This window comes from Arachis ipaensis, chromosome B9 (genome assembly GCF_059453495.1).
Source record: "Arachis ipaensis isolate K30076 ecotype BB chromosome B9, ASM5945349v1, whole genome shotgun sequence".
In the NCBI taxonomy this organism is placed as follows: Eukaryota; Viridiplantae; Streptophyta; class Magnoliopsida; order Fabales; family Fabaceae; genus Arachis; species Arachis ipaensis.
In genome coordinates, this window is record NC_142444.1 from 48383270 (window position 1) to 48409806 (window position 26537).

Sequence of the window (26537 nt, forward strand, 5' to 3'; positions counted from 1 at the left end):
GTGGTTGTGTAGTTTTTCTGTGCGTCATTTAGAACACGGCTGGCATAGTAAATGATGTGCAAAAGCTTGTTATGTCTCTGTCCTAATACTGCACCAATGGCATGGTCACTAGCATCACACATTAGTTCGAATGGTAATCTCCAGTCTGGTGCAGAAATAACTGGTGCTGTGACCAGCTTAGCTTTCAAAGTTTCAAACGCCTACAGACACTCTGTGTCAAACACAAATGGCATGTCAGCAGCTAGCAGATTGCTCAGAGATTTTGCAATTTTCAAAAAATTCTTTATAAACCTCCTATAGAATCCTGCATGCCCCAGAAAGCTTCTAATTGCCTTAACGTTGGCAGGGTGTGGTAATTTTTCAATTACTTCCACTTTAACTTGATCCACCTTTATTTCCTTGTTTGAAATTTTATGCCCAAGGACAATTCCTTCAGTCACCATAAAGTGACATTTTTCCCAGTTTAAAACTAGGTTGGTCTCTTGGCATATTTTCAGAATAAGTGCTAAATGGTCAAGATAGGAGCTGAATGAGTCTCCAAATACTGAAAAGTCATCCATGAAGACTTCCAAAAATTTTTCTACCATATCAGAGAAGATAGAGAGCATGCACCTCTGAAAGGTTGCAGGTGCATTGCATAGACCAAAGGGCATCCTTCTGTAGGCAAATACTCCAGAAGGACATGTGAATGCTGTTTTCTCTTGGTCCTGAGGATCTACTGCAATTTGGTTGTATCCTGAATAGCCATCCAAAAAGTAGTAGTATTCATGACCTGCTAGTCTCTCTAGCATCTGGTTTATGAATGGTAAAGGAAAATGATCCTTTCTGGTGGCTGTATTGAGCCTTCTATAGTCAATACACATACGCCACCCTGTAACTCTTCTTGTAGGAACCAGTTCATTCTTTTCATTATGAACCACTGTCATTTCTCCCTTCTTAGGGACAACATGGACAGGGCTCACCCAGGGGCTATCAGAAATAGGATAAATAATCCCAGCCTCTAGTAACTTAGTGACCTCTTTCTGCACCACTTCCTTCATGGCTGGATTTAGCCGCCTCTGTGGTTGAACCACTGGCTTAGCATCATCCTCCAATAGGATCTTGTGCATACATCTTGCTGGGCTAATGCCCTTAAGATCACTTATGGACCACCCAAGAGCTGTCTTGTGTGTCCTTAGCACTTGAATTAGTGCTTTCTCTTCCTATGGATTTAAAGCAGAGCTTATTATTACTGGAAAAGTGTCACCATCTCCCAGAAATGCATATTTCAGGGATGGTGGTAATGGTTTGAGCTCAAGTTTAGGAGGTTTCTCCTCTTCCTGAGGAATTTTCAGAGGTTCTTTTATTTCCTCTGATTCTTCCATATCAAGCTGAACATCTTTAAAGATGTCCTCTAGCTCTGATTTGAGACTTTCAGTCATATTGATCTCTTCCACCAAAGAGTCAATAATATCAGCGCTCATGCAGTCATTTGATGTGTCTGGATGCTGCATAGCTTTGACAGCATTTAACTTGAACTCATCCTCATTGACTCTCAGGGTCACTTCCCCTTTTTGTACATCAATGAGGGTTCGTCCAGTTGCTAGGAAGGGTCTTCCTAGGATGAGAGTTACACTCTTGTGCTCCTCCATTTCCAACACTACAAAATCAGTGGGAAAGACAAATGGCCCAACCTTGACAATCATGTCCTCAATTATGCGTGATGGGTATTTAATGGAGCCATCAGCAAGTTGAAGACATATCCGGGTTGGTTTGACTTCTTCAGTTAAGCCAAGCTTTCTGATAGTGGATGCAAGTATTAGGTTGATACTTGCTCCAAGGTCACATAGAACTGTCTTGGTACAAGCATCCTCTAATGTGCAAGGTATCATAAAGCTTCCCGGATCTGTAAGCTTCTCTGGTATGCTTTTCAGAATGACTACACTGCATTCTTCAGTGAGAAACACCTTTTCAGTTTCTCTCCAATCCTTCTTATGACTTAAGATCTCTTTCATGAACTTAGCATAAGAGGGTATTTGCTCAAGTGCCTCTGCAAATGGGATCTTTATCTCAGGAGTCCTGAGATAGTCTGCAAAGCGGGTAAATTGTTTATCCTGTTCCGCTTGGCGGAGTTTTAGAGGATAAGGCATCTTGGCTTTATATTCTTCAACCTTAGTTGTTGCAGGTTTATTCCCTACAGAGGTGGTTGGAGAAGCCTTCTTAGAGGGGTTACTATCAGCACTTGCAGGTGTCTGATCCCTCATTGGCGTTTGAACGCCAGGATTGGGTGCTGGATGGGCGTTTAACGCCAGCTTCCCACCCTTTTCTGGCGTTTGAATGCCAGAACTGGGCAAGGAATGGGAGTTCAACGCCAACTTTTCTCCCTTTTCTGGCGTTTGAACGCCAGAAGTGGGCATCCACTGGGCGTTTGACGCCAATCTTTCACCCTTTTCTGGCGTTTGAACGCCAAAATTATTCCTCTCTGGGCTTTTGCTGTCCTCAGAGGGATTTTGGGCAGTGGGTTGGTCATCCTCTGCCAGTTGTTCCTTTCTTGGCTTTCTGCTACTTTGAGCTGATTTATTCAATGTCTTCCCGCTCCTTAGTTGAACAGCTTGGTATTCTTCTGTTATCTGTTTAGATAGCTGCTGTCTTGTCTTATTCAATTGTACTTCCATATTCTTGTTAGCATTTTTAGTGTCTTGGAGAATCTCTTTAAATTCTGCTAATTGTTTTGTCATAAGGAGTAATTGTTGATTAAGCTCAATAATCTGTTCTTGAGGATTAGGATCAGTAGTTACTACCCTAGCCTCTTCCTTTATGGAGGACTCACTGCTAGAGTACAAATGTTGATTTCTAGCAACCGTATCTATGAGTTCTTGAGCCACTTCAATCGTCTTCCTCATGTGTATAGATCTACCAGCTGAGTGGTCTAGAGACATCTGAGCTTTTTCTGTAAGCCCATAGTAGAAGATGTCTAACTGTACCCACTCTGAAAACATTTCAGAGGGGCATTTCCTTAGCATCCCTCTGTACCTCTCCCAGACATTATAAACGGATTCATGATCCTCTTGTTTAAAGCCTTGGATGTCCAGCCTTAGCTGTGTCATCCTTTTTGGAGGGTAAAATTGATTCAGGAATTTGTTTGATAACTGTCTCCATGTTTTTATGCTTGCTGTGGGTTGGTTATTTAACCATATTTTAGCTTGATCTTTTACAGCAAATGGAAACAGTAATAACCTGTAGACATCCTGATCCACCTCTTTATCACGTACTGTGTCAGCAATTTGTAAGAACTGTGCCAGAAACTCAGTAGGTTCTTCCTGTGGAAGACCGGAATACTGGCAATTTTGCTGCACCATGATAATGAGCTGAGGATTTAGCTCAAAACTGCTTGCTTTGATGGGAGGTATACAGATGCTACTCCCATATGCAGCTGTAATGGGGTTAGCATATGACCCCAGAGTCCTTCTGGACTGTTCATTTCCACTTATGTCCATGATGGAGAAAAGAGAATTGATATGAATTACAAATAAATTATATTTTTAAATTTTTTTTATTTTATTTAATTAAAAGTAACCGAATAAAATAAAACAAAATAAATGGAAGACAAAATAAAAATTTCGAAAATTATAAGAAAATGAAATAAAAGCAAATTGAAAACTAAATTAATTAATTAATTAAAAAGATTTTGGAAAAAGAATGCTTAGTTAATTTCGAAATATGAAAGAGAAAAGTAGTTAGGTGATTTTTTTGAAAAAGATTTTGAAATTAGCAATCAAAAAGATATGATTGAAGATTATTTTGAAAAAGATATGATTGAGAAGATATGATTGCAGTTTATTAAAAAAAGATATGATTGAAAAGATATGATTGAAGAAATTAAAAAGATTTGATTTTTGAAAAAGATTTGAAAAGATCAATTTTTGAAATTAGAATTTTGACTTGACTAAAAAAAGATATGATTTTGAAAATCTTTGACTAATTTAATGCAAAATTTCTAAATTTATGAGTAAAATAAGGAAAAGATATTTTTTTATTTTTGAATTTTAATGAGGAAAGAGAAAAACAACAAAATGACACTAAACTTAGAAATTTTAGATCAAAACAAAGAGAACAAACAAGAAAACTTTGAATGTCAAGAAGAACACCAAGAACACTTTGAAGATCAAGATGAACACCAAGAACAAATTTTTGAAAAAACTTTTAAGTAAATAAAAGCACAAGGGACACCAAACTTAAAATTTTTAGAAAATCAAACACAAATTTTCAAAAATTTAAAGGAAAACACAAAGAAGACACCAAACTTAGAATTTTTAAAGATCAAGAAAGAACTAAGAACATGCAAATTCAAAAAATTGAAAGAAAATAAAAGTATGCAATTGACACCAAACTTAAAATATGAAACTAAACTCAAATAAAAGACTCAAATTTAGTGACTCTAAACCAACAAAAATAAATTATTCCTAATCTAAGCAACAAAATAAACCGTCAGTTATCCAAACTCGAACATTCCCCGGCAACAGCGCCAAAAACTTGGTGCACAAAATTACAATCACACTTTTGCAATTCCGCACAACTAACCAGCAAGTGCACTGGGTCGTCCAAGTAATACCTTACGTGAGTAAGGGTCGATCCCACGGAGATTGTCGGCTTGAAGAAAGCTATGGTTACCTTGTAATTCTTAGTCAGGATATCAGTAATGATTCTTAGTTTTAATTGTAAAAAGTAAAAGAACATGAAATAAATACTTGTTATGCAGTAATGGAGAACAGGTTGAGGTTTTGGAGATGTTCTGTCTTCTGAATCTCTGCTTTCCTACTGTCTTCTTCTTCACACACGCAAGGCTCCTTCCATGGCAAGCTGTATGTTGGTGGATCACCATTGTCAATGGCTACCATCTGTCCTCTCAGTGAAAATGGTCCAAATGCGCTGTCACCGCACGGCTAATCATCTGTCGGTTCTCACTCATGTTGGAATAGGATCCATTGATCCTTTTGCGTCTGTCACTATGCCCAGCACTCGTGAGTTTGAAGCTCGTCACAGTCATCCCTTCCCAGATCCTACTCGGAATACCACAGACAAGGTTTAGACTTTCCAGATCTTAGGAATGGCTGCTAATAATTCTAGCCTATACCACGAAGACTCTGATCTGAATTAGGAGACTAAGAGATATGCACTCAGTCTAAGGTAGAATGGAGGTGGTTGTCAGACACGCGTTCATAGGTTGAGAATGGTGATAAGTGTCACGGATCATCACATTCATCAAGTTGAAGTGCGAGTGAATATCTTAGAATAGAAACAAGCGTGATTGAATGGAAAATAGTAGTAATTGCATTAATTCATCAAAACACAGCAGAGCTCCTCACCCCCAACCATGGGGTTTAGAGACTCATGCTATAGGAGATACAAAATTCAGATGTAAAATGTCATGAGGTGTGTAAATACAATAGCAAAAGGTCCTATTTATAGGAAACTAGTAGCCTAGGGTTTATAGAGATGAGTAAATGATGCAGAATCCACTTCCGGGCCCACTTGGTGTGTGCTTAAGCTGAGCATTGAAGCTTTCACATGTAGAGACTATTCTTGGAGTTAAACGCCAGCTTTTGTGCCAGTTTGGGTGTTTAACTCCAGCTTTTATGCCAGTTCTGGAGTTTTGACACCAGAATTTTTATACTGACTTGGAACGCCAGTTTGGGCCATCAAATCTCGGGAAAAGTATAGACTATTATATATTGCTGAAAAGCCCAGGATGTCTACTTTTTAAAGCAATTGAGAGCGCGCCAATTGCGTTTGTGTAACTCCAGAAAATCCACTTAGAGTGCAGGGAGGTCAGAATCCAACAGCATCTGTAGTCCTTTTTCAGCCTCTGAATCAGATTTTTGCTCAGGTCCCTCAATTTCAGCCAGAAAATACCTGAAATCACAGAAAAATACACAAACTCATAGTAAAGTCCAGAAATGTGATTTTTATTTAAAAACTAATAAAAATATAATAAAAACTAACTAAAACATACTAAAAACTACCTAAAAATAGTGCCAAAAAGCATATAAATTATCCGCTCATCAACCACAAAGGCCCTAATCGCCCCGTACCTCGGCTGCACTGATGTCTCCAAGTACCCAACGAAGTCATGGATTAGCCGTTTAAGAGATGTGTAATCAAGCTTGTTGTTCAATACTATCCCGTCAAGGACTCACAAGAACCCATGTGAATAGGGATGATGGTCAAGTTACACTCCCAATCCATTAGGATGAAAAACGAAGATCCATCTTAGAATAGAATCAAGTATGGATTGAAATAGAATAGTGATATTATTAATCCATAAAAATCAGCAGAGCTCCTAACCTTAACCTAGGAGGTTAGTGACTCATACTGTACATAGAATAATGTTCAAATGTAAAAATGGGGGAAGAAGATCCTAAACAAGGGTGATCTCCTCCTATATATACTAATCTGATAACTAAGAATTACAGAAATAAGATAAACTAGTCTTGTAGTGCAAAAATCTACTTTTTGGGCCCACTTGGTGAGTGTTTGGGCTGAGCTTGAGTGAAGCTACGAGTTGGTGCTCCCTTTTGGGCGTTGGACACCAGCTGCCCCCTTCTGGGCGTTGGACGCCAGGAATAGGGTTGGTGGCTGGCGTTGAATGCAAATTTTGGGCCTTCATTTCCAAAGCAATGTATGGACTATTATATGTTTCTGGAAATCCCTGGATGTTAGCTTTCTATAGCTGTTGAGAGCGCACTATTTGGACTTCTGTAGCTCTAGAAATGCGCTTTCGAGTTCATGGAGGTCAGAATCTGACAGCATCTGCAGTCCTTTCTCTGTCTCTAAATCAGACTTTTTCCAAAGCTCCTCAATTTCAACTAGAAAATACCTGAAATCATCATAAAACACACAAACTCAAAGTAGAATCCAAAAATATGAATTTTGCACTAAAACCTATGAAAATATAATAAAATTTAAATAAAACATGCTAAAAACTATATGAAAGTGATGCCAAAAAACGTATACTAAAATATCCGCTCATTATTAACCATTATATATTAATAGATATGTTATTACCAATTTAGATGAAATCTCTATCAGATTATTAACTCTTCCTAATATCCTGCAAAATGAAGCCATATCTAGAATTGTATGTACCAAGGCTAATTAATTATATCAGATTTTAATTCTTCATCAATTAAAACTATTTCAATTGGAGATTTTTATTGTATGCATTTTAAATTATTTTATACTCTACAATCAAAGTATTCTAACTTTATGTTTTCAAATCTTATGCTCGAATGTTATCTTGACATTACTAATAAGATCATAACTACAAAAAAAACAAAAAATATATATGTGTAAAAATTTTAGATAATACTTTATTTAACAATATATTAACTGAATGTTAGAAGATAACTTAATAATCAAGGCAATTGTTATAATTTAATTATCAATTTAATATTTAATAATTAATAATTAATTAATGATATAATAATGTATTCTCATTTTTAAAAATTATGTATGATTGTAGTAAAATTTATATAAATCACGTTTAATGCATACAATTAGTAATAAATTAAAATATTATCCTTTTTTTTCTAGTGATGAAATAATATACTTTACTTCAATTAATTGATTTAAAACTTTAATGCACTTATCATAACTTAATAATATATAATTCTTATCATTCGTATACTATATATTAATATACATGTTCTTTCTATTTTGTTATATAATAAATTTATATATTATTGATGTATAGACATCTTTAGTTATTTTTAGGTTTCTTGTTAATTAGTTTTTTTAAATTTGAATTAAAATTCTTTTGTTATTAGAAAATTTTTTATGAGTAATCATATGTTTGGAGTTGTTTTAGAACTATTGTATTTTCAAAATTTATTTTCAAGAAATAAAAAAAATGACAAGAAAACACAAGTAGGAGAAAACACAAGGCTGGCACCAGGCTTGAAGAGACTAAGCCCAGCGCCAGGAATAGCTTGCACCAAGCCCAACTCCTCAACTTCCAAGCCGGGCGCCGATCCTCCCAAGCCGGGCACCCAATTCCTGCAATCCAAGCCCGGCCACCTTTGTGCTTGGGAGATGCCAAAACGGGCTGGCACCCAACTCCAAGAGGCCACTTAAATCAAAGTGTTGGGCACCCAATGCTCAATCTTGGAGCCTGGCTTTAAGTATATTTCCAACTCCCAGTGGCCCAGAATTCATCAAAGGAAAGCGCTAAGTCCAAAAATCCACTCCCAGGAAGCTCTAAATTCAAACGAAGATTCAAGATTTAAAGGATTAGTTAGCATTAACTTCTTCTAGAAAGATAAGATTTGGTTGTTAAAATTTATATTAGATTATATTTGAATTATTATTTTGAATTTGAATAAGTTGTTGTGTTACTCTTCGGAAGATAAGATTAGTTTTTGAATTTCAAATAGTTAGGAAGCTAGAATATAAATAAGTGAACAAGATTCACAGATAGAGAGGAATCCACAGATCAAGGAACTCATTAGTTTTAGGTTATTTTCTTTTCTATCATGAGTAACTAAACCTCCTTTTGTTAAACGTTAGGAGTTCTATTTGATTTTATGAATTAGTGTTTTCTTTATTTTGATTCATGCTTTTCTACTTTTTTAAAATTGAGTCTCGTTCTTCATCTTTAATGGTTAGAAGTATTGAAAAATATTCTAATTTTGTCTTGGATTTTGTTATTATTTTAGAAAATTTAATATTAGAATTAGCTTGAAACTCTTTCTCATAATTTTCAACTTGAATAGGAAGAGTATTTTGAAAGTTGTGTGGCTTTAAAATCAAAACCATGCTTAACCACTTCTCTTAATTAGTTAACCAAGGAATTAGCAATTAATTAAGTTAAGAGAAATTAAACGGCCAAGGAATTGGAATTTGATTATAAATAATTTGCTGTGAAAAATTTTTTGCATGAGTCAAAGTAGGAAAATACAAGTATTATTTTTTCTAAGAGTTAAACACCTCCGAAGTCTTTAGCATCCCATTCCCTGATTACTTTACCAAAATTTCTAATCCTTCTCTTATTCACAATCAACAATCTTTTTCACTGTTCTTTGCTTCTACTTTAAGATTCACAATCCTCTTGCCAATGTTTGATCGATCTAATTAGATATTCAATTAGAGTTGCTTGATTCAATCCGTTAATTCTCGTGGGAATGATATCCACTCACTGTGGTATTACATGGAGCGATTTGGTGCACCTGCCAATATTCGAGCGTATCAATTTTAGATCATCAAGTTTTTGGCACTGTTGTCAGGGATTAATTGATATTGGCAACATATATCTGGTTAAATCACTAAATTAGATCTTGTTTTATTTTATTTTATGTTGTTTATTTTCTTTTCTTTATTTAGTTTAATTCTTTTTTTCTTCTTTATTCTTCTTTTTTATTCCACACAGTGCATTTGATTTTTTGTTTTTATACATGAAAAGAAAAAGAAGATTGCATTATCTTCGATCTGAAAATTAAGAAGACGCTTGCACAAATAAAAAAAGAATCAAGGGCTAGGAGAGAAGAGGTAAAAATCATGGTAGAGGAAAATAATAATGTGAGACGGACCCTTGGTGATTACACTACACCTATCCTTGATAGCTGCAAAAGTCGCAAGTGATGAGTGGATATTTTATACGTTTTTTGGCATCATTTTCATATTGTTTTAGTTATATTTTGTTTAAGTTTTATTATATTTTCATAGGTTTTGGTGCTAAATTCACATTTTTAGATTCTACTTTGAGTTGTTGTGTTTTCTGATGATTTTGAGTAATTTCTGGCTAAAATTGAGGAGTTTTGACAAAGTCCGATTCAGAGGCATGGAAAGCGTAGCAGATGTTGTCAGATTTTAACCTCTATGCACTCAAATAGGCATTTCTGGAGCTACAGAGGTCTAAATGACACGCTCTTAATGGCTTTGGAAAGTTAACTTTTAGAGCTTTCCAGAAATATATAATGGTCTACACTTTTCTTCGAAGGAGTCTGCCCATATTGGGCGTTGACCGCCAAGGAGTCACCCCCTTTCTGGCGTTCAACGCCCCAAAGGAACCTAAGCCAGCGTTGAACGCCACATTCCACCCTATTCCTGGCATTCAACGCCACCAAGAGGCACAAGGCAACGCCAATCATCCCCAAGAGTGGATTCTCGCACCTCTAGTCTAGTCTATCATAATTTTGTACTTCTTAGTTATTAGGTTATTATATATAGGAGAAGATCACCCTTGTTTAGAATCTTCGGCCGAAACTTTGCCCCTTTTACATTTTACTATTACTTTCTGTAAGCTATGAGCTACTTAACCTCCTAAGTTAGGGTTAGGAGCTCTGCTGATTCTCATGGATTAATAAGATTACTGTTTCTATTTCAATACATGTTTGATTCCATTCTCTTGTGAATTTTCATTCTTCATCTCATGAAGTGTTTCTATTTCAATACATGTTTGAGTAGGATCGCAAAGGGGAGTGGATTGCTTAGGTCTTCACCTTCGGCTATAGTGGGAAGCCATGAGCTAACTTGATGAGGATGCTACATGAGTTGCTCGGATATGGTGGACTGCTATGGTTTAGAAGAGGCTAACTTAATGAGGATGCTACATGAGTTAGTCAATTACAACTGCCATTGAATGAATCATTCGTTATTGAAGTAGACAGTAAGAAAAGTTAATCCGGAAAGAATATGCATCTCAGAAGCCTTAACTGAATCTCTATTACTATTTTCATAATCAATCTGGTATTTTGTTCTTTACTATTTTGTTTATGCTTTCAAACGAACAACTACCTTTTCTAATCGTCTGACTAAGATTTACAAGATAGTCATTGTTTTCTCAATCCAATAATCTTCGTGGGATTTGACCCTCACTGTAAACCCCGATTAAATTAGTAGATAATTAGTCAATAAATTAATTTTTAATAAGGAGGATTAGAAATGTGAATATTATATTAAATTAGGATAGAGCTCATCGAAACGAGAATTTTGACACTAATTTTGAAGAAAACGGTCCAAGATTGGACCGAAAGTACCGAACCGGTTGAACCGGACCCGAACCAGGCTGTCGGTTCAACCGGACCAGCCCTATTAAATGAACCCAGCTTTGTCTTCTCCCTCATTACTGCAGCAACGAAGCTTTCAGCTTCCAGGGAGAAGAGAAATGAGAAACATTCCCGTAACCCTCACGTTAATTTCCGATCCCCGTAACTTCTCCGTCCGAGCTCCAATCGCCGCACCGTTTGCGGCCACGCGTCCACCGCGTCGAGCTCTACATTTCTACCGGAACAATTTCACTGGTAATTTGTTTAATCACTCTCAGCCCTCTTTTCCCCCAATTTTCGAATTTTAAGTGGGAATATTGAATTTCTTTGATTTCTGATGTTTTAGGATCCAATTAGCTTAAGAGAAACGTTCACTCTTGCTTATGTGAAGCTTGGGTAAGGTGAGGATACGATAATTCTATTTTATTTTCATTAAATTCGAGCTTTGAGTATTAAATTGGGTATATATGTATTATGAATGTGTATTAGGTTGAAAATAAATAATTGGAGCTTGAAATTGTGAATACTGGAACTTGGAGGAAGCGGATTAGTTGAGTTTTGAGGGGTTGTCTTGGTTTTGAATAAATAGCTTTGGTCGTTATGTGGAAATCAGCTAAGGTATGGTTTAGGTTTCTTGCATTTAATATATAATGTTCTGTGAAAACTTAGGCTAGATGACCATAGGATAAGTTGGAATGCAGGTGTATATTTAATATTTAGTAATTTGTCGATGAATATAATTGGTTGAAGTTTATTGGATAATTAGTTATTAATTTTGGATGGTGAATGTTGTTATGTTAATTTGGAGAGAATTATAGTTGAATGTTATTGTTGATGAACATGATTGGTTTGGTGCTTGTTGATTAATTAACGATTCGATGAATTATTGATTTGAGGTATTTTGTGTTAAAAGCCTAGGATTTGTGAACTATGACTCTTAGTTGAATTTTGGTTGTTGGATTTGAATTTTGTATGAGTTTAATTGTTGATCTGAGGTAGATTTTTGTGGAGATTGTTATGATAATGAGGAAGGAAATGTTGAATTGAAAAGAATACAGGTTTGGACCCGAACAGGGTGGCAAAGTCCGAGTTTTAGAGGAGATGCTGCCGAAATTTTATAAAAATTAGAGATTAGAGATTTTGTTATATGATTATTTAGAAAGATTTAGATTCAAAGGTTATATGGTTTGATTTTGAGTTATTAAGAAAATGAGCATGTTTTAAGTTTGATTCATTTAGAAAAGAATGACTTATGTTTTGAATTGGAACTATTGATGGACGGAATGGGAGGTGTGATATAATGAAGGATAAGGATTGAATATGTTTAATGTATGATGATGAATGAGATGCAATTGAGAATGATGTGGATGTTGATGAATTATAATTGAATTATTTATATGGCTTATGAATTTGAATAATCTGAGATACGAGATTCCCTGGATTAAGTGCCGTGGCTTGCCACCACGTGTACCAGGTTGAAAACTCGATACTCTGTTGACCTTACGACGTAAGTGTGACCGGGCACTATATAAATTCCCGGGAATGTTACCCCCATTGAGCAATATTGATTATTTGAGAAAAATCTATGCATAGACTCTTGGGGATGCACGTCGGGGGACAGTCTAAGGACAATTCAGACTTGTCGGGTTGGCTGGATAACCGACAGATGAGCCTCATCAGCCATAGGACAGGCATGCATCATATGCATATTACTTGAATTACTTGCTTGTGCTCTAATTGGGTGTGCCTATTTGTATTTGCCATGCTAAATGTGTATTTGTTACCTGCAGTAGTTGTAACCTTCTTGTGTTTGCCTTTATCTGTTTATTTGTCTGTGAAAATGCATGATGGAATTGGAGGTATGGAGGAATGGCAGTATAGGACTTAGATTTAAGGTTAAGTTAAGTTAGGATTAAATATTTTTAGGAAACCACCTTTTATGGCTTCTGTTTAATACTTTAAGCTCTATAATCTGAGTGTCGGCGTTCTAGGATTGCCTCTGGCATTCCCAGGACCTTATATATTATGTGTGTGGCACCTTTACCATACTGAGAACCTCCGGTTCTCATTCCATACTATGTTGTTGATTTTCAGATGCAGGTCGGGAGCCATCTCGTTAGTCTTCTGGACTCTTAAAGCGGAAGGGTTACTGGATAGTGTTGTTGTATAGTTTTGCTGTACAGTGATGTATATATATGTACTTAGCTTTCTCTCCGCATAACTTGTCCTTTTTGATCCTCTTAGAGGTTTATGGAGAGGCAGGATTGTGTGTATGTACTTTTGGAGTTTGGATATGTATGTATATATGTGTAAATATTCTCCGGCCAGTCTTGACTTCGCAGGCTGAGTTAGGAGCTTGTTATTTTGTATCTTTGGCACTCTATTCCTACTTCTGTTATCTTATGTTTGACAGTTACGGTTTTCTTAGCATGCAAGTTAACTCGTTCCTTGAGCGTTGCGCTTTTATCTCGCGATTTTTTATTTCCCCTATTCTTCAAGGCTCCTAGCATATTATAACTCTTTTGCTATTATATGTACTTATTTTATTTTAGAGGTCGTAATACCACATCACCTCTGTTTTACGACTTAAGCGTAAAGCTTTGTGTGGTAGGGTGTTACATTATGGTATCAGAGCAGTTCGTTCCTATAGAGCCTGAAAGACGGACTGATTGTGCTTCTGTGCATTCTCTGTATATGTGTTTATGTGCTATTAGGATATCTGATTGATATATATGGCATAAACGTTTGTGAGCATGCATTTGGAACTTAAAGCATTAGACCTACGATATTGAGACTGATCAACTTAATATCACTTGTTTGGTGTGTATAGGGACCAGATGTCGACTCGCGGACGCGATCGCGGGCGAGGTAGAGGTAGGAGAGGCACCGTTACTCCTGCTCCCATAGGGACTGATCCAGTAGACTTTATGGCTGTCCTGGGAAATATGGCTGCAGCTATGCAGGCAACAGCCGAGGCATTGGGTAATCAGATAAATCAGGGTAATCATGGGAATAATAATGATGAGGATGGTCCTATGACACTTGCCACATTTCTGAAAGTTCGCCCTCCGACTTTTAGGGGAACCTCAAATCCCACTGATGCAGATAACTGGATTCAGGCTATGGAAAGGGCGTTGCAGGCCCAACAGGTTCTTGAAGAGCAATGGGTTGAATTTGGAACTTATCAGCTGCAAGGTGAAGCTCAGTATTGGTGGCAGGGAACACGACGTATCCTGCAGCCTGATGGTGCTGCGATTCCTTGGGAGGTTTTCCGGACAGAGTTCTATAAGAAATATTTTCCTAATTCAGCCAGAAATGCCAAGGAACTTGAATTAATGCAGTTAAAGCAGGGACAGATGACTGTTGCTGAGTATACCAGTAAATTTGAGGAGTTATGTCGCTTTTCTCGTATCTGTCAAGGTGCGCCTGAAGATTTTGCTGAATGGAAGTGTATTAAATATGAGGGAGGTCTTCGGAGCGATATTCTGAGCTTCGTTGCCCCAATGGAGATCAGGGTATTTTCTGAATTGGTGAATAAGAGTAAGGTGGCTGAGGATTGTGTGAGGAAGGCGGCAGCAAAGAAAGGGAGTTTGAGGGTGCCTTTTCAGAGGCCTTCAGGGAGGAACTTTGCTCCGAGAGGTAGGAATTTCAAACGTGGAGGTTTTGTTTCGCAGCAGACTCAGGGTCAAGGTAATTACAGAAGGCTGAATACTAATGCTAGTCAAGGAAAAAGGTTTGGGAAGCAGCCACAGCAAGATCTGAATTGTCAGAAGTGCGGAAAGTATCATCCTGGAGTTCCGTGCAGACTAGGACTTGGAGTGTGCTATTCCTGTGGACAGCCCGGGCATATAGCCAGTAATTGCCCTGAGAAGAAGAAGTATGAGACTGGTAGGGTGCAGCAGCCGGCGGGGAGAGTATACACCACTTCTACCATTGGTGCTGAGGGATCTGAGACACTGATTAGAGGTAATTGTGAAATGGCTGGTAAAATCTTAAATGCTTTATTTGATTCAGGAGCGTCTCATTCATTTATTGCATTTGAAAAGGCCCATGAATTAGGATTGAGAATGGTGGTTTTAGGTTATGATTTGAAAGTATATAATGCTACTCATGAAGTTATGGTGACTAGGATAGAATGTCCACAAGTTCCTTTTCGAGTGCAACAGCGTGAATTTGTGCATGATTTGATTTGTTTGCCTATGACTGGTCTTGATCTCATTTTGGGATTGGATTGGTTATCCAAGAATCATGTTTTGCTTGATTGTTCTGAGAAGTCAGTACAGTTTATGCCAGAAGGGTCAGAAGCACCGGTTGTGGTGAATAGTTACTATTTGAATTCTATGATAGTAAACTGTTCTGGAACTGAATGTCAGGGTATTATGTTATTAACTGCGGGAGTATCAGGTGATGATCAGAGTTTAGAGCAGATTCCTGTTGTATGTGAATTTCCAGATGTGTTTCCGGATGATATTAATGAATTTCCACCTAACCGGGAAGTGGAATTCGCAATTGAGTTGGTACCTGGATCCGGTCCAATTTCAATTACTCCTTATAGGATGTCGCCTTTAGAAATGGCTGAACTGAAGGCTCAGCTGGAAGATCTGTTGGGTAAGCATTTTATCCGACCAAGTGTTTCTCCGTGGGGAGCACCAGTGTTACTGGTAAAGAAGAAGGATGGGAGTATGCGGCTGTGTGTCGATTATCGGCAATTGAATAAGATCACTGTGAAGAATAAATATCCGTTGCCTAGAATCGATGATCTAATGGATCAGTTACAGGGTGCTGGTGTGTTTTCTAAGATTGACCTGCGATCCGGATATCATCAGATAAGGGTTAGAGACGAGGATATTCCGAAAACTGCTTTCAGGACGCGTTATGGTCATTATGAGTATACAGTGATGTCTTTTGGGTTAACTAATGCCCCGGCAGTATTTATGGATTATATGAACAGGATTTTCTGTCCGTATCTGGACAAGTTTGTTATTGTCTTCATTGATGATATTCTCGTTTATTCTAAGTCTGAAGAGGAACATGCTGATCACTTGCGAACTGTGCTGCAAATTCTGAGAGACAGGAAGTTATATGCTAAGTTATCTAAATGTGAGTTCTGGAAGAGTGAAGTGAAGTTTCTCGGCCACGTGGTGAGTAAGCAGGGGATAGCTGTGGATCCTGCTAAGGTGGAAGCAATGATGAATTGGGAGCGACCAACTTCAGTGACAGAAATCAGGAGTTTCCTAGGTTTGGCGGGGTATTATCGCAGATTCATTAAAGGATTTTCACAACTCGCCTTACCTTTAACTAAGTTGACTAGGAAGGATACACCTTTTATCTGGACTCCGGAATGTGAAGAGAGTTTCCAGGCATTGAAGCACAGGTTGACTACTGCACCTTTATTGGTATTACCTGAACCAAGTGAACCGTTTGAAGTGTATTGTGATGCATCTCTGAAAGGTTTGGGGTGTGTTCTGATGCAGCACCAGAATGTTATAGCATACGCCTCACGGCAATTAAGACCGCATGAAATGAACTATCCGACACATGATTTGGAACTTGCTGCTGTTGTGTTTGCTTTAAAGATTTGGAGGCACTATCTCTATGGTGTTAAGTTTCATGTTTTCTCAGACCATAAGAGTTTGAAGTATCTTTTTGAGCAGAAAGAATTGAATATGCGTCAGAGGAGATGGATGGAACTTCTGAAAGATTATGATTTTGAATTGAATTATCATCCAGGAAAAGCGAACGTTGTGGCAGACGCTTTGAGTCGGAAGTCTTTATATGCAGCTTGGATGATGCTACGGGAGGAAGAGTTACTGAAGGCATTCCAAGGTTTGAATTTGGGAGTTAGAGAAGAATCTGGAATCCTGTGTTTGAGTCAGTTGCAAATTTCAAGTGATTTTAAATCAGAACTTCTGAGGGCTCATCGAGACAGTGAAGCGTTACGTAAGGTATTACCAGCAGTCGAACAGGGGAAACAGTGGAGAGTGTTAGAAGGTCAGGATGGTTTATGGAGATTCAAGAATCGGATTATTGTGCCAGATATTGGAGACATGCGACAGAGAATCTTAAAGGAAGCTCATAAGAGCGGGTTTTCAATTCACCCAGGGAGCACTAAAATGTATCAAGATCTGAAAGCGATGTTCTGGTGGCCAGGTATGAAGAATGATGTGGCATTGTATGTATCTAAATGTTTAACGTGTCAGAAGGTTAAGATTGAGCATCAGAGACCATCAGGGACCCTTCAGCCTTTGGAGATTCCACAATGGAAATGGGAGAGTATCGCAATGGATTTTATAATAGGTTTGCCTAGAACCCGATCTGGTTGTGACGCTATTTGGGTGGTTGTGGATCAACTAACAAAATCAGCTCACTTTTTTCCTATCCGAATAAGTTGCACAATGGAGGAATTGCCTCGAATGTATATTAAAGAGATTGTCAGGTTACATGGCGTGCCTACTACCATTATATCTGATAGGGATCCTCGTTTCACATCAAGGTTCTGGGGAGCTTTTCAGCGTGCATTCGGGACTCAGTTAAGTTTGAGTACTGCATATCACCCTCAGACAGATGGTCAGTCAGAGAGAACTATTCAGACCTTGGAGGATATGCTAAGGGCTTGTGTTTTGGACCAGCCGGCGAGCTGGGATCGATATATGCCATTAGTAGAGTTTGCTTATAATAATAGCTATCATGCGAGCATCAGAATGGCTCCATATGAAGCTCTGTATGGCAGAAAATGTCAATCTCCACTGTGTTGGTATGAAACTGGAGAAAGGAGTTTATTAGGGCCTGAGATGATAGCTGAAACGACTGAGCAGATAAAGAAGATTCGTAGTCGAATGCTTATAGCCCAAAGCCGCCAAAAGAGCTATGCTGACCAGAGGCGAAAGCCTTTGGAATTTGAAGAAGGAGAACATGCCTTTTTGAAAGTTACACCAACCACTGGAGTGGGAAGAGCTATTAAGACCAAGAAACTGAATCCCCGTTATATTGGACCATTTGAGATTCTGAAGAGAATTGGACCAGTGGCTTATAGAATTGCCTTACCGCCGTACCTTTCGAATTTGCACGATGTATTTCATGTATCACAGCTTCGAAAGTATACTCCTGACGCAAGTCATGTTCTGGAACCAGAACCAATCCAAGTAAGAGAAGATCTAACACTTCCGGTAATTCCGGAAAGAATTGATGACACCAGCGTTAAACGATTACGAGGAAGGGAAGTATCATTGGTAAAAGTAGCTTGGAGTCGAGCTGGTATCGAGGAACATACCTGGGAGCTCGAATCAGATATGCGACAGGACTATCCACATCTCTTTTCAGGTAACTAGATTTGAATTTTGAGGGCAAAATTCTTTGTTAGGTGGGTAGAATGTAAACCCCGATTAAATTAGTAGATAATTAGTCAATAAATTAATTTTTAATAAGGAGGACTAGAAATGTGAATATTATATTAAATTAGGGTAGAGCTCATTGAAATGAGAATTTTGACACTAATTTTGAAGAAAACGGTCCAAGATTGGACCGAAAGTACCGAACCGGTTGAACCGGACCCGAACTAGGCTGTCGGTTCAACCGGACCAGCCCTATTAAATGAACCCAGCTTTGTCTTCTCCCTCATTACTGCAGCAACGAAGCTTTCAGCTTCCAGGGAGAAGAGAAACGAGAAACATTCCCGTAACCCTCACGTTAATTTCCGATCCCCGTAACTTCTCCGTCCGAGCTCCAATCGCCGCACCGTTTGCGGCCACGCGTCCACCGCGTCGAGCTCTACATTTCTACCGGAACAATTTCACTGGTAATTTGTTTAATCATTCTCAGCCCTCTTTTCCCCCAATTTTCGAATTTTAAGTGGGAATATTGAATTTCTTTGATTTCTGATGTTTTAGGATCCAATTAGCTTGAGAGAAACGTTCACTCTTGCTTATGTGAAGCTTGGGTAAGGTGAGGATACGATAATTCTATTTTATTTTCATTAAATTCGAGCTTTGAGTATTAAATTGGGTATATATGTATTATGAATGTGTATTAGGTTGAAAATAAATAATTGGAGCTTGAAATTGTGAATACTGGAACTTGGAGGAAGCGGATTAGTTGAGTTTTGAGGGGTTGTCTTGGTTTTGAATAAATAGCTTTGGTCGTTATGTGGAAATCAGCTAAGGTATGGTTTAGGTTTCTTGCATTTAATATATAATGTTCTGTGAAAACTTAGGCTAGATGACCATAGGATAAGTTGGAATGCAGGTGTATATTTAATATTTAGTAATTTGTCGATGAATATAATTGGTTGAAGTTTATTGGATAATTAGTTATTAATTTTGGATGGTGAATGTTGTTATGTTAATTTGGAGAGAATTATAGTTGAATGTTATTGTTGATGAACATGGTTGGTTTGGTGCTTGTTGATTAATTAACGATTCGATGAATTATTGATTTGAGGTATTTTGTGTTAAAAGCCTAGGATTTGTGAACTATGACTCTTAGTTGAATTTTGGTTGTTGGATTTGAATTTTGTATGAGTTTAATTGTTGATCTGAGGTAGATTTTTGTGGAGATTGTTATGATAATAAGGAAGGAAATGTTGAATTGAAAAGAATACAGGTTTGGACCCGAACAGGGTGGCAAAGTCCGAGTTTTAGAGGAGATGCTGCCGAAATTTTATAAAAATTAGAGATTAGAGATTTTGTTATATGATTATTTAGAAAGATTTAGATTCAAAGGTTATATGGTTTGATTTTGAGTTATTAAGAAAATGAGCATGTTTTAAGTTTGATTCATTTAGAAAAGAATGACTTATGTTTTGAATTGGAACTATTGATGGACGGAATGGGAGGTGTGATATAATGAAGGATAAGGATTGAATATGTTTAATGTATGATGATGAATGAGATGCAATTGAGAATGATGTGGATGTTGATGAATTATAATTGAATTATTTATATGGCTTATGAATTTGAATAATCTGAGATACGAGATTCCCTGGATTAAGTGTCGTGGCTTGCCACCACGTGTACCAGGTTGAAAACTCGATACTCTGTTGACCCTACGACGTAAGTGTGACCGGGCACTATATAAATTCCCGGGAATGTTACCCCCATTGAGCAATATTGATTATTTGAGAAAAATCTATGCATAGACTCTTGGGGATGCACGTCGGGGGACAGTCTAAGGACAATTCAGACTTGTCGGGTTGGCTGGATAACCGACAGATGAGCCTCATCAGCCATAGGACAGGCATGCATCATATGCATATTACTTGAATTACTTGCTTGTGCTCTAATTGGGTGTGCCTATTTGTATTTGCCATGCTAAATGTGTATTTGTTACCTGCAGTAGTTGTAACCTTCTTGTGTTTGCCTTTATCTGTTTATTTGTCTGTGAAAATGCATGATGGAATTGGAGGTATGGAGGAATGGCAGTATAGGACTTAGATTTAAGGTTAAGTTAAGTTAGGATTAAATATTTTTAGGAAACCACCTTTTATGGCTTCTGTTTAATACTTTAAGCTCTACAATCTGAGTGTCGGCGTTCTAGGATTGCCTCTGGCATTCCCAGGACCTTATATATTATGTGTGTGGCACCTTTACCATACTGAGAACCTCCGGTTCTCATTCCATACTATGTTGTTGATTTTCAGATGCAGGTCGGGAGCCATCTCGTTAGTCGTCTGGACTCTTAAAGCGGAGGGGTTACTGGATAGTGTTGTTGTATAGTTTTGCTGTACAGTGATGTATATATATGTACTTAGCTTTCTCTCCGCATAACTTGTCCTTTTTGATCCTCTTAGAGGTTTATGGAGAGGCAGGATTGTGTGTATGTACTTTTGGATTTTGGATATGTATGTATATATGTGTAAATATTCTCCGGCCAGTCTTGACTTCGCAGGCTGAGTTAGGAGCTTGTTATTTTGTATCTTTGGCACTCTATTCCTACTTCTGTTATCTTATGTTTGACAGTTACGGTTTTCTTAGCATGCAAGTTAACTCGTTCCTTGAGCGTTGCGCTTTTATCTCGCGATTTTTTATTTCCCCTATTCTTCAAGGCTCCTAGCATATTATAACTCTTCTGCTATTATATGTACTTATTTTATTTTAGAGGTCGTAATACCACATCACCTCTGTTTTACGACTTAAGCGTAAAGCTTTGTGTGGTAGGGTGTTACACTCACTCACTTGAGGTATTACTTGGATGACCCGGTACACTTGTCGGTTCATCTGTGCAAAACTTGTGGAGTTCAATTTTGCGCACCACATAGTGAGACCCACAGTTCAAGCAAATAACTTTGAACTAAAGTCATCACTAATTCAATTGGTACAACGAGACCAATTCGGTGGTAGCCAGCAAGAAGATTCGAACATACACATAGCTAGTTTTCTGTAGCTATGTGACACAGTGAAGAGTAATGGTGTTAGCTCCGAAGCCATCTGGCTAAGGCTATTCCCATTTTCTTTAAGAGATAGAGCCACACAATGGCTCCAAGCTCAACACTTGGGCAGCATTACTTCTTGGGAGAATTTAGTTAGCAAATTCATAACTAAGTACTTCCCTCTCCAAAATTAGCTCGTTTGAGGAATGATATTAAATCCTTTTCTCAAAAGGATGGAGAATCGCTTTGTGAAGTTTGGAAAAGGTATAAAGAGATGTTTAGAAAATGTCTACACTATGTCTTTTTCGAGTGGCTTCAGATCTAAACCTTCTATGATGGAGTCTCTCAAGCCTCAACAGCGATGATTGATTCATCGGCTGGAGGTTCTTTACATAGAAAGACCCTTGAAGAGGCATTGGAATTGATAGAAATAGTGGCAGCTAATAATTTCATGTATTCATCCACAAGGCCCACTAAAAAGGGTGTGATGGTATTAGACACCATGGATACAATTATAGTTTAAAATAGACTCATGACTCAACAACTCTCCTCACTTACAAAACAACTCAGACATAGGCAAGTTTCAGCCATTGAAACTCAATATGTGACTTGTGTGGAGGAGCACACCCGAGTGAAGAGTGTGAATTGAGCAAGGAAGACCATTCATTCACTGAGCAAGTGAATTTTGTGGGGCATTTCTCAAGGCCAGAGAATGACCCACTCTCAAAAACTTACAATTCTGATTGGAGAAATTATCCTAATTTTGGTTGGAAAAATCAAGGACAAAAGAACTTCAATGTTCCATATCAACAGCAAGCCAACCATAAAAAACCATCTATCTCTTGAGCTTGCTATTGAGAAACTTTTCCAATCCACTGCTTCCTTCATGCAATGAACCCAAACCTTCATGTAAGAAACGAGAGCAAATTTTAAGAACCTTCCATCATAAACCTAGAGGTGCAAGTAGGATAAATTACCAAGCAATTAGTAGGGAAGCCTGCAAATTCCTTCCCTAGTGACAAAGGAGGAGAACCTAAAGGAAGAAAAAAATTTCTGCACCAACATAGACTAAGAAGAAAAAGGTGAAGGCTTATGAACTGAGGATTCCATATCCTCAAAGGCTTCGGAAGCAAAATCAAGAGAAGTACTTTTTCAAGTTCTTAGATGTGTTCAAAAAGCTAAAAATCAATATCCCTTTCGCCGAAGCCCTAAAACAAATGTCACTCTATTGTCCAAAAAGAGAACCCTCAAAGAAGATGAAACGATAATTTTTACCCAAGAGTGTAGTGTCATTATTCAAAAGAAATTGTCATAGAAGTTAAAAGATTCCGATAGTTGATAAACCCCAATTTTGTGGTTTATCTTGTGATTAATTTGGATGATTTTATCATATTTTCCCACATTTATTCAATGAAATAGCATGGTTTTGTAATTCTCCCTTGAATTGTGCTTAAGTGCAAAAACATGCTTTTTAGGCCCTTAAATTGGTGATTTTAATTCACTTTAATTCCATTCGATGCCTTGATGTGTTTGTTGAGTGATTTCAGGTTCATAAGGCAAGTATTGGATGGAAGAAGTGAGGAGAGAAGCATGCAAAGTGGGAGAACTCATGAAGAAATGAAGGAACCGTAAAGCTGTCAAGCTCGACCTTTTCGTCCTCAATCGACCATAACTTGAGCTACAAAGGTCCAAATGAGGCGGTTCTAGTTGCGTTGGAAAGCTAACATCCGAGGCTTTGAAATGATATAAAATTTTCTATATGTTGCTTCGCGTTCAGGGGCGCGCATGCACCATGTACACGTGTGCGCCGATGCTGCTTGTGGCCCACTAAAGTGAAATCGCCCCCAACGATTTCTGAAGCACTTTGGGCCCAACCCAACTCATTTCTAATGCTATTTCATGCAGAATTCAAGCTTGGGCAAAGGGGGGCAATTGTTTGGTAGTATAGCATCATGTAGGTTAGTTTCTAGAGAGAGAAGCTCCCTCTTCTCTCTAGAATTAGGTTAGGTTAATCCCTTCTAGATTTAGGTTCAATTACATGTTTTCATCTTGTTTCTTTTATGATTTCTTGTTCCTACTACTTGATTCTCTTAGTTTTCATTTTAATTTCTCTTTTATGTTAATGAACTCTTGTTGGATTTGGATCCCTTTTAATAGAATTTAATGTTTGATGTTCTTTTATTGTTGATTTGGGTTGTGGATCTTGTTTTCTTGCGATTTGTAGTTAGTAGATTTTACTAATCTTGCACATTTATTATTCTTTCTTTTTATGCCTTCCAAGTGTTTGATAAAATTCTTGGTTGGATTTTAGAGTAGATTTTAGTGCTCTTGGCTTGGGAAGGTAACTTAGGAACTCTTGAGTTACTAATGTCCGAGTGATTGACGATTGGGAGCCATTAACTCTAGATCTCATTAATTGATTTAGTGGAGAACTAGGACTTATAGACTTGGATTGATATAGCTCACTTGACTTTCCTTTACTATTGGTTAGAGGATGATTTAGTGGGGTTGATCCTTGCCAATTCTCATGTTGTGGTTAGTGATTAGGATAGAGATCCTTGAGCACCAACCCTTGCCAAGGCCTTTCTAGTTGTTAGTTTAATTTCATTTCCATTTACTTTTCATGTTTCTTATCCAAAAACCCCAAAACATACCCCATAACCAATAACAAGGCACTTTGTTGCAATTCCTAGGGAGACGACCCGGAGTCCAAATACTCCGGTTAATTCTTATTTGGGGTTTGTACATGTGACAACCTAAATTTTTGTATGTGAGGACTCTTTGTTGGTGTAGAACTATACTTGCAACAAGAATTTATTCAATTGAGGAAATTCTATATCAACAAGAATTTGCTCATCAAAATGGCGCCGTTGCCGAGGAGTTGCAATGGTGTTATGTTATTAGTTATTGTATATATGTGAATATTGTGAATAGCTTGATTTTTGGATTTCTTGTTGGTTTTTGCTAAGTTTAGGATTTTATTTCATTATTTTTCTATTAGCTTTTGAATTTTATTTTCTCTTTTCATTATGAATTCTCACTTTGGCTATGAGTTTGGTTCTAATTATGTTGTAGAAAATGAGGGCTACAATGAAGATGTGTATCAAGAATGGGATAACCAAAGGTGGGAGGAGCCATATGCATATGATCAATCCTCATGGCAACAACCTCCACCAATACACTATGAAGAAGAGCCATTCTATGATGCATATCAATCCAATGACTATGGTGAATCCCCTTGTGACTTTCAAGAACCACCACCATATGCCTATGAGCCATATCCCTAACATAACCCTCAACCATACTCACAAGCCCCTTCTTACCAACCATCTTCATATGACCCTAATCCATATCCATCCTACCAACAATCATATGAGCCATATGAACCACTGATAAACCCATATTTTATGATATATTTTGTGCTTAATCTGAGTGATTTATTCAATCCTTCACCCATTTATTCATATTAATTGCATGGTTTTACTTTCCCTTCCTTATTATGTGATGTATGTGAAAAACATGTTTCCTATGCTTAAAAATAATTATTTTGATTACCCTTTATTTCTATTCGATGACGTGATTCGTGTGTTGAGTAGTTTCAGATCTTCTAAGGCAGGAATGACTTAAAGGATGGAAAGGAAACATACAAAATTGGAAGGAAAGCATAAAACGGAGTTTTTGAAGAAACTGGCAGCCACGCGATCGCATGGGCGACGCGGCTGCATGCCAGCGCGAAAAGACATTAACGCGGCTGCATGACTGACGCGACCGCGCACCTTGAGCGAAATGCATATGACACGGACGCATGACTGACGCGACTGCGTGACAAGGAAAAACTCCCAATGACGCGACTGCGTGACCCACGCGGACGCGTGACAGAGGCCACGCACCAGAAATTGCAGAAAACGCTCATAGCGAATTCTGAAGCCCTTTTTGGCCCAAATCCAAGTCCAGAAGGCATAGACCAGAGGTTATGAAGTGGGAAAATGCATCCATTCAGGGAGACTCTCCAATTAGTTAGTATTCATGAATTAGATGTAGCTTTGAGGGAGGTTCTCTCCTTTCTCTTTAGGATTAGGATTTAGATTTAGGATTTTATTCGCTTTCCGGATTATCTCTTTACCAGGTTCAATATTCCTTTTTATTATGTTCTCAATTTAATTATGAATTCTTCTATGTTACAGATTACTCTTTGAATTAATGTTAATTGAGGTATTTCAGTTTAATATTGCTTTCTTTTATTTATGTTATTTTTATCCCCAATCTGAAGACATTTTTATTCCAGTAGATTTACTTTTCCCCTTTCGGTCTTAGTTAAGAAATCAGTAACTCAGGAGTTATCAAACTCAAACATGAATGATAATCGTTATCTTTGCTAATTGAATTGAACTTCAATAATCTCAATCTTTCCTTAGGGATTAACTAGGATTTGAGGATTTAACTAATTAGTCACTTGACCTTCCCTTGCTCTAGCAAAGGTTAACTAAGTGGAATTAAGATTCAATTTTCATCATCATTGTTAAGGATAACTAGGATAGGACTTCTAATTTCTCATACCTTGTCAAAAGTGTGTTTTACAGTTATTTATTTAAATTACAGTCTTTTACTCATTTTAATTGAAATTTAAATTACTTGTTCTTCACCTTCGAAACCCCAATTTACAATCTTCATAACCAATAATAAGAACATACTTCCCTGCAGTTCCTTGAGAAGATGACCCGAGGTTTGAATACTTCGGTTATCAATTTATTTAGGGGTTTGTTACTTGTGACAACCAAAACGTTTGTAAGAAAGGTTGAGTGCTTGGTTTAGTAACTATACTCACAACGAGAGTTTACTATAACTTCTAAACCATCAATCTTCGGTTCTTTCAAAATGGCGCCGTTGTCGGGAAATTGCAATCGTGTGCCTTATTATTGGTTATTGTAAATATTTTTCTTTTACGTGTTTATTTGTTTTTATTTTCTTCTTTTATCTTCATTAGCTACTATGAATTCTCACCTCTCTCGCTTTGAGTTTGGTTCTAATATTGTTGAAAGGAATGAAAGTTATAACAGGAACATGCATCAAGGTCAGAGCAATCAAAGATGGATGGAGCCAAGAGGATCTGATCAACCCTTTAGGTAGCAATACCCTCCAAGACATCATGGACA

The 26537-nt window shown here is 37.6% G+C and overlaps 2 protein-coding genes across 2 annotated transcripts; both read left to right on the forward strand.

The window, feature by feature from the left end:
* Positions 1 to 13858: 13858 nt before the first annotated feature.
* LOC148544574 (uncharacterized) lies at positions 13859 to 17555 on the forward strand. Its single transcript, XM_088498961.1, has 3 exons — positions 13859 to 14399; positions 16926 to 17012; positions 17494 to 17555. Exons 1-3 carry the CDS (start codon positions 13859 to 13861, stop codon positions 17553 to 17555), a joined length of 690 nt encoding a protein of 229 aa, XP_088355087.1.
* Positions 17556 to 17722: 167 nt separating this feature from the next.
* On the forward strand, positions 17723 to 20681 carry LOC148544575 (uncharacterized). Its single transcript, XM_088497800.1, has 2 exons — positions 17723 to 18341; positions 20656 to 20681. The coding sequence occupies exons 1-2, from the start codon at positions 17723 to 17725 to the stop codon at positions 20679 to 20681; spliced, it is 645 nt and encodes a 214-aa protein (XP_088353926.1).
* The last annotated feature ends 5856 nt before the right edge of the window (positions 20682 to 26537 follow it).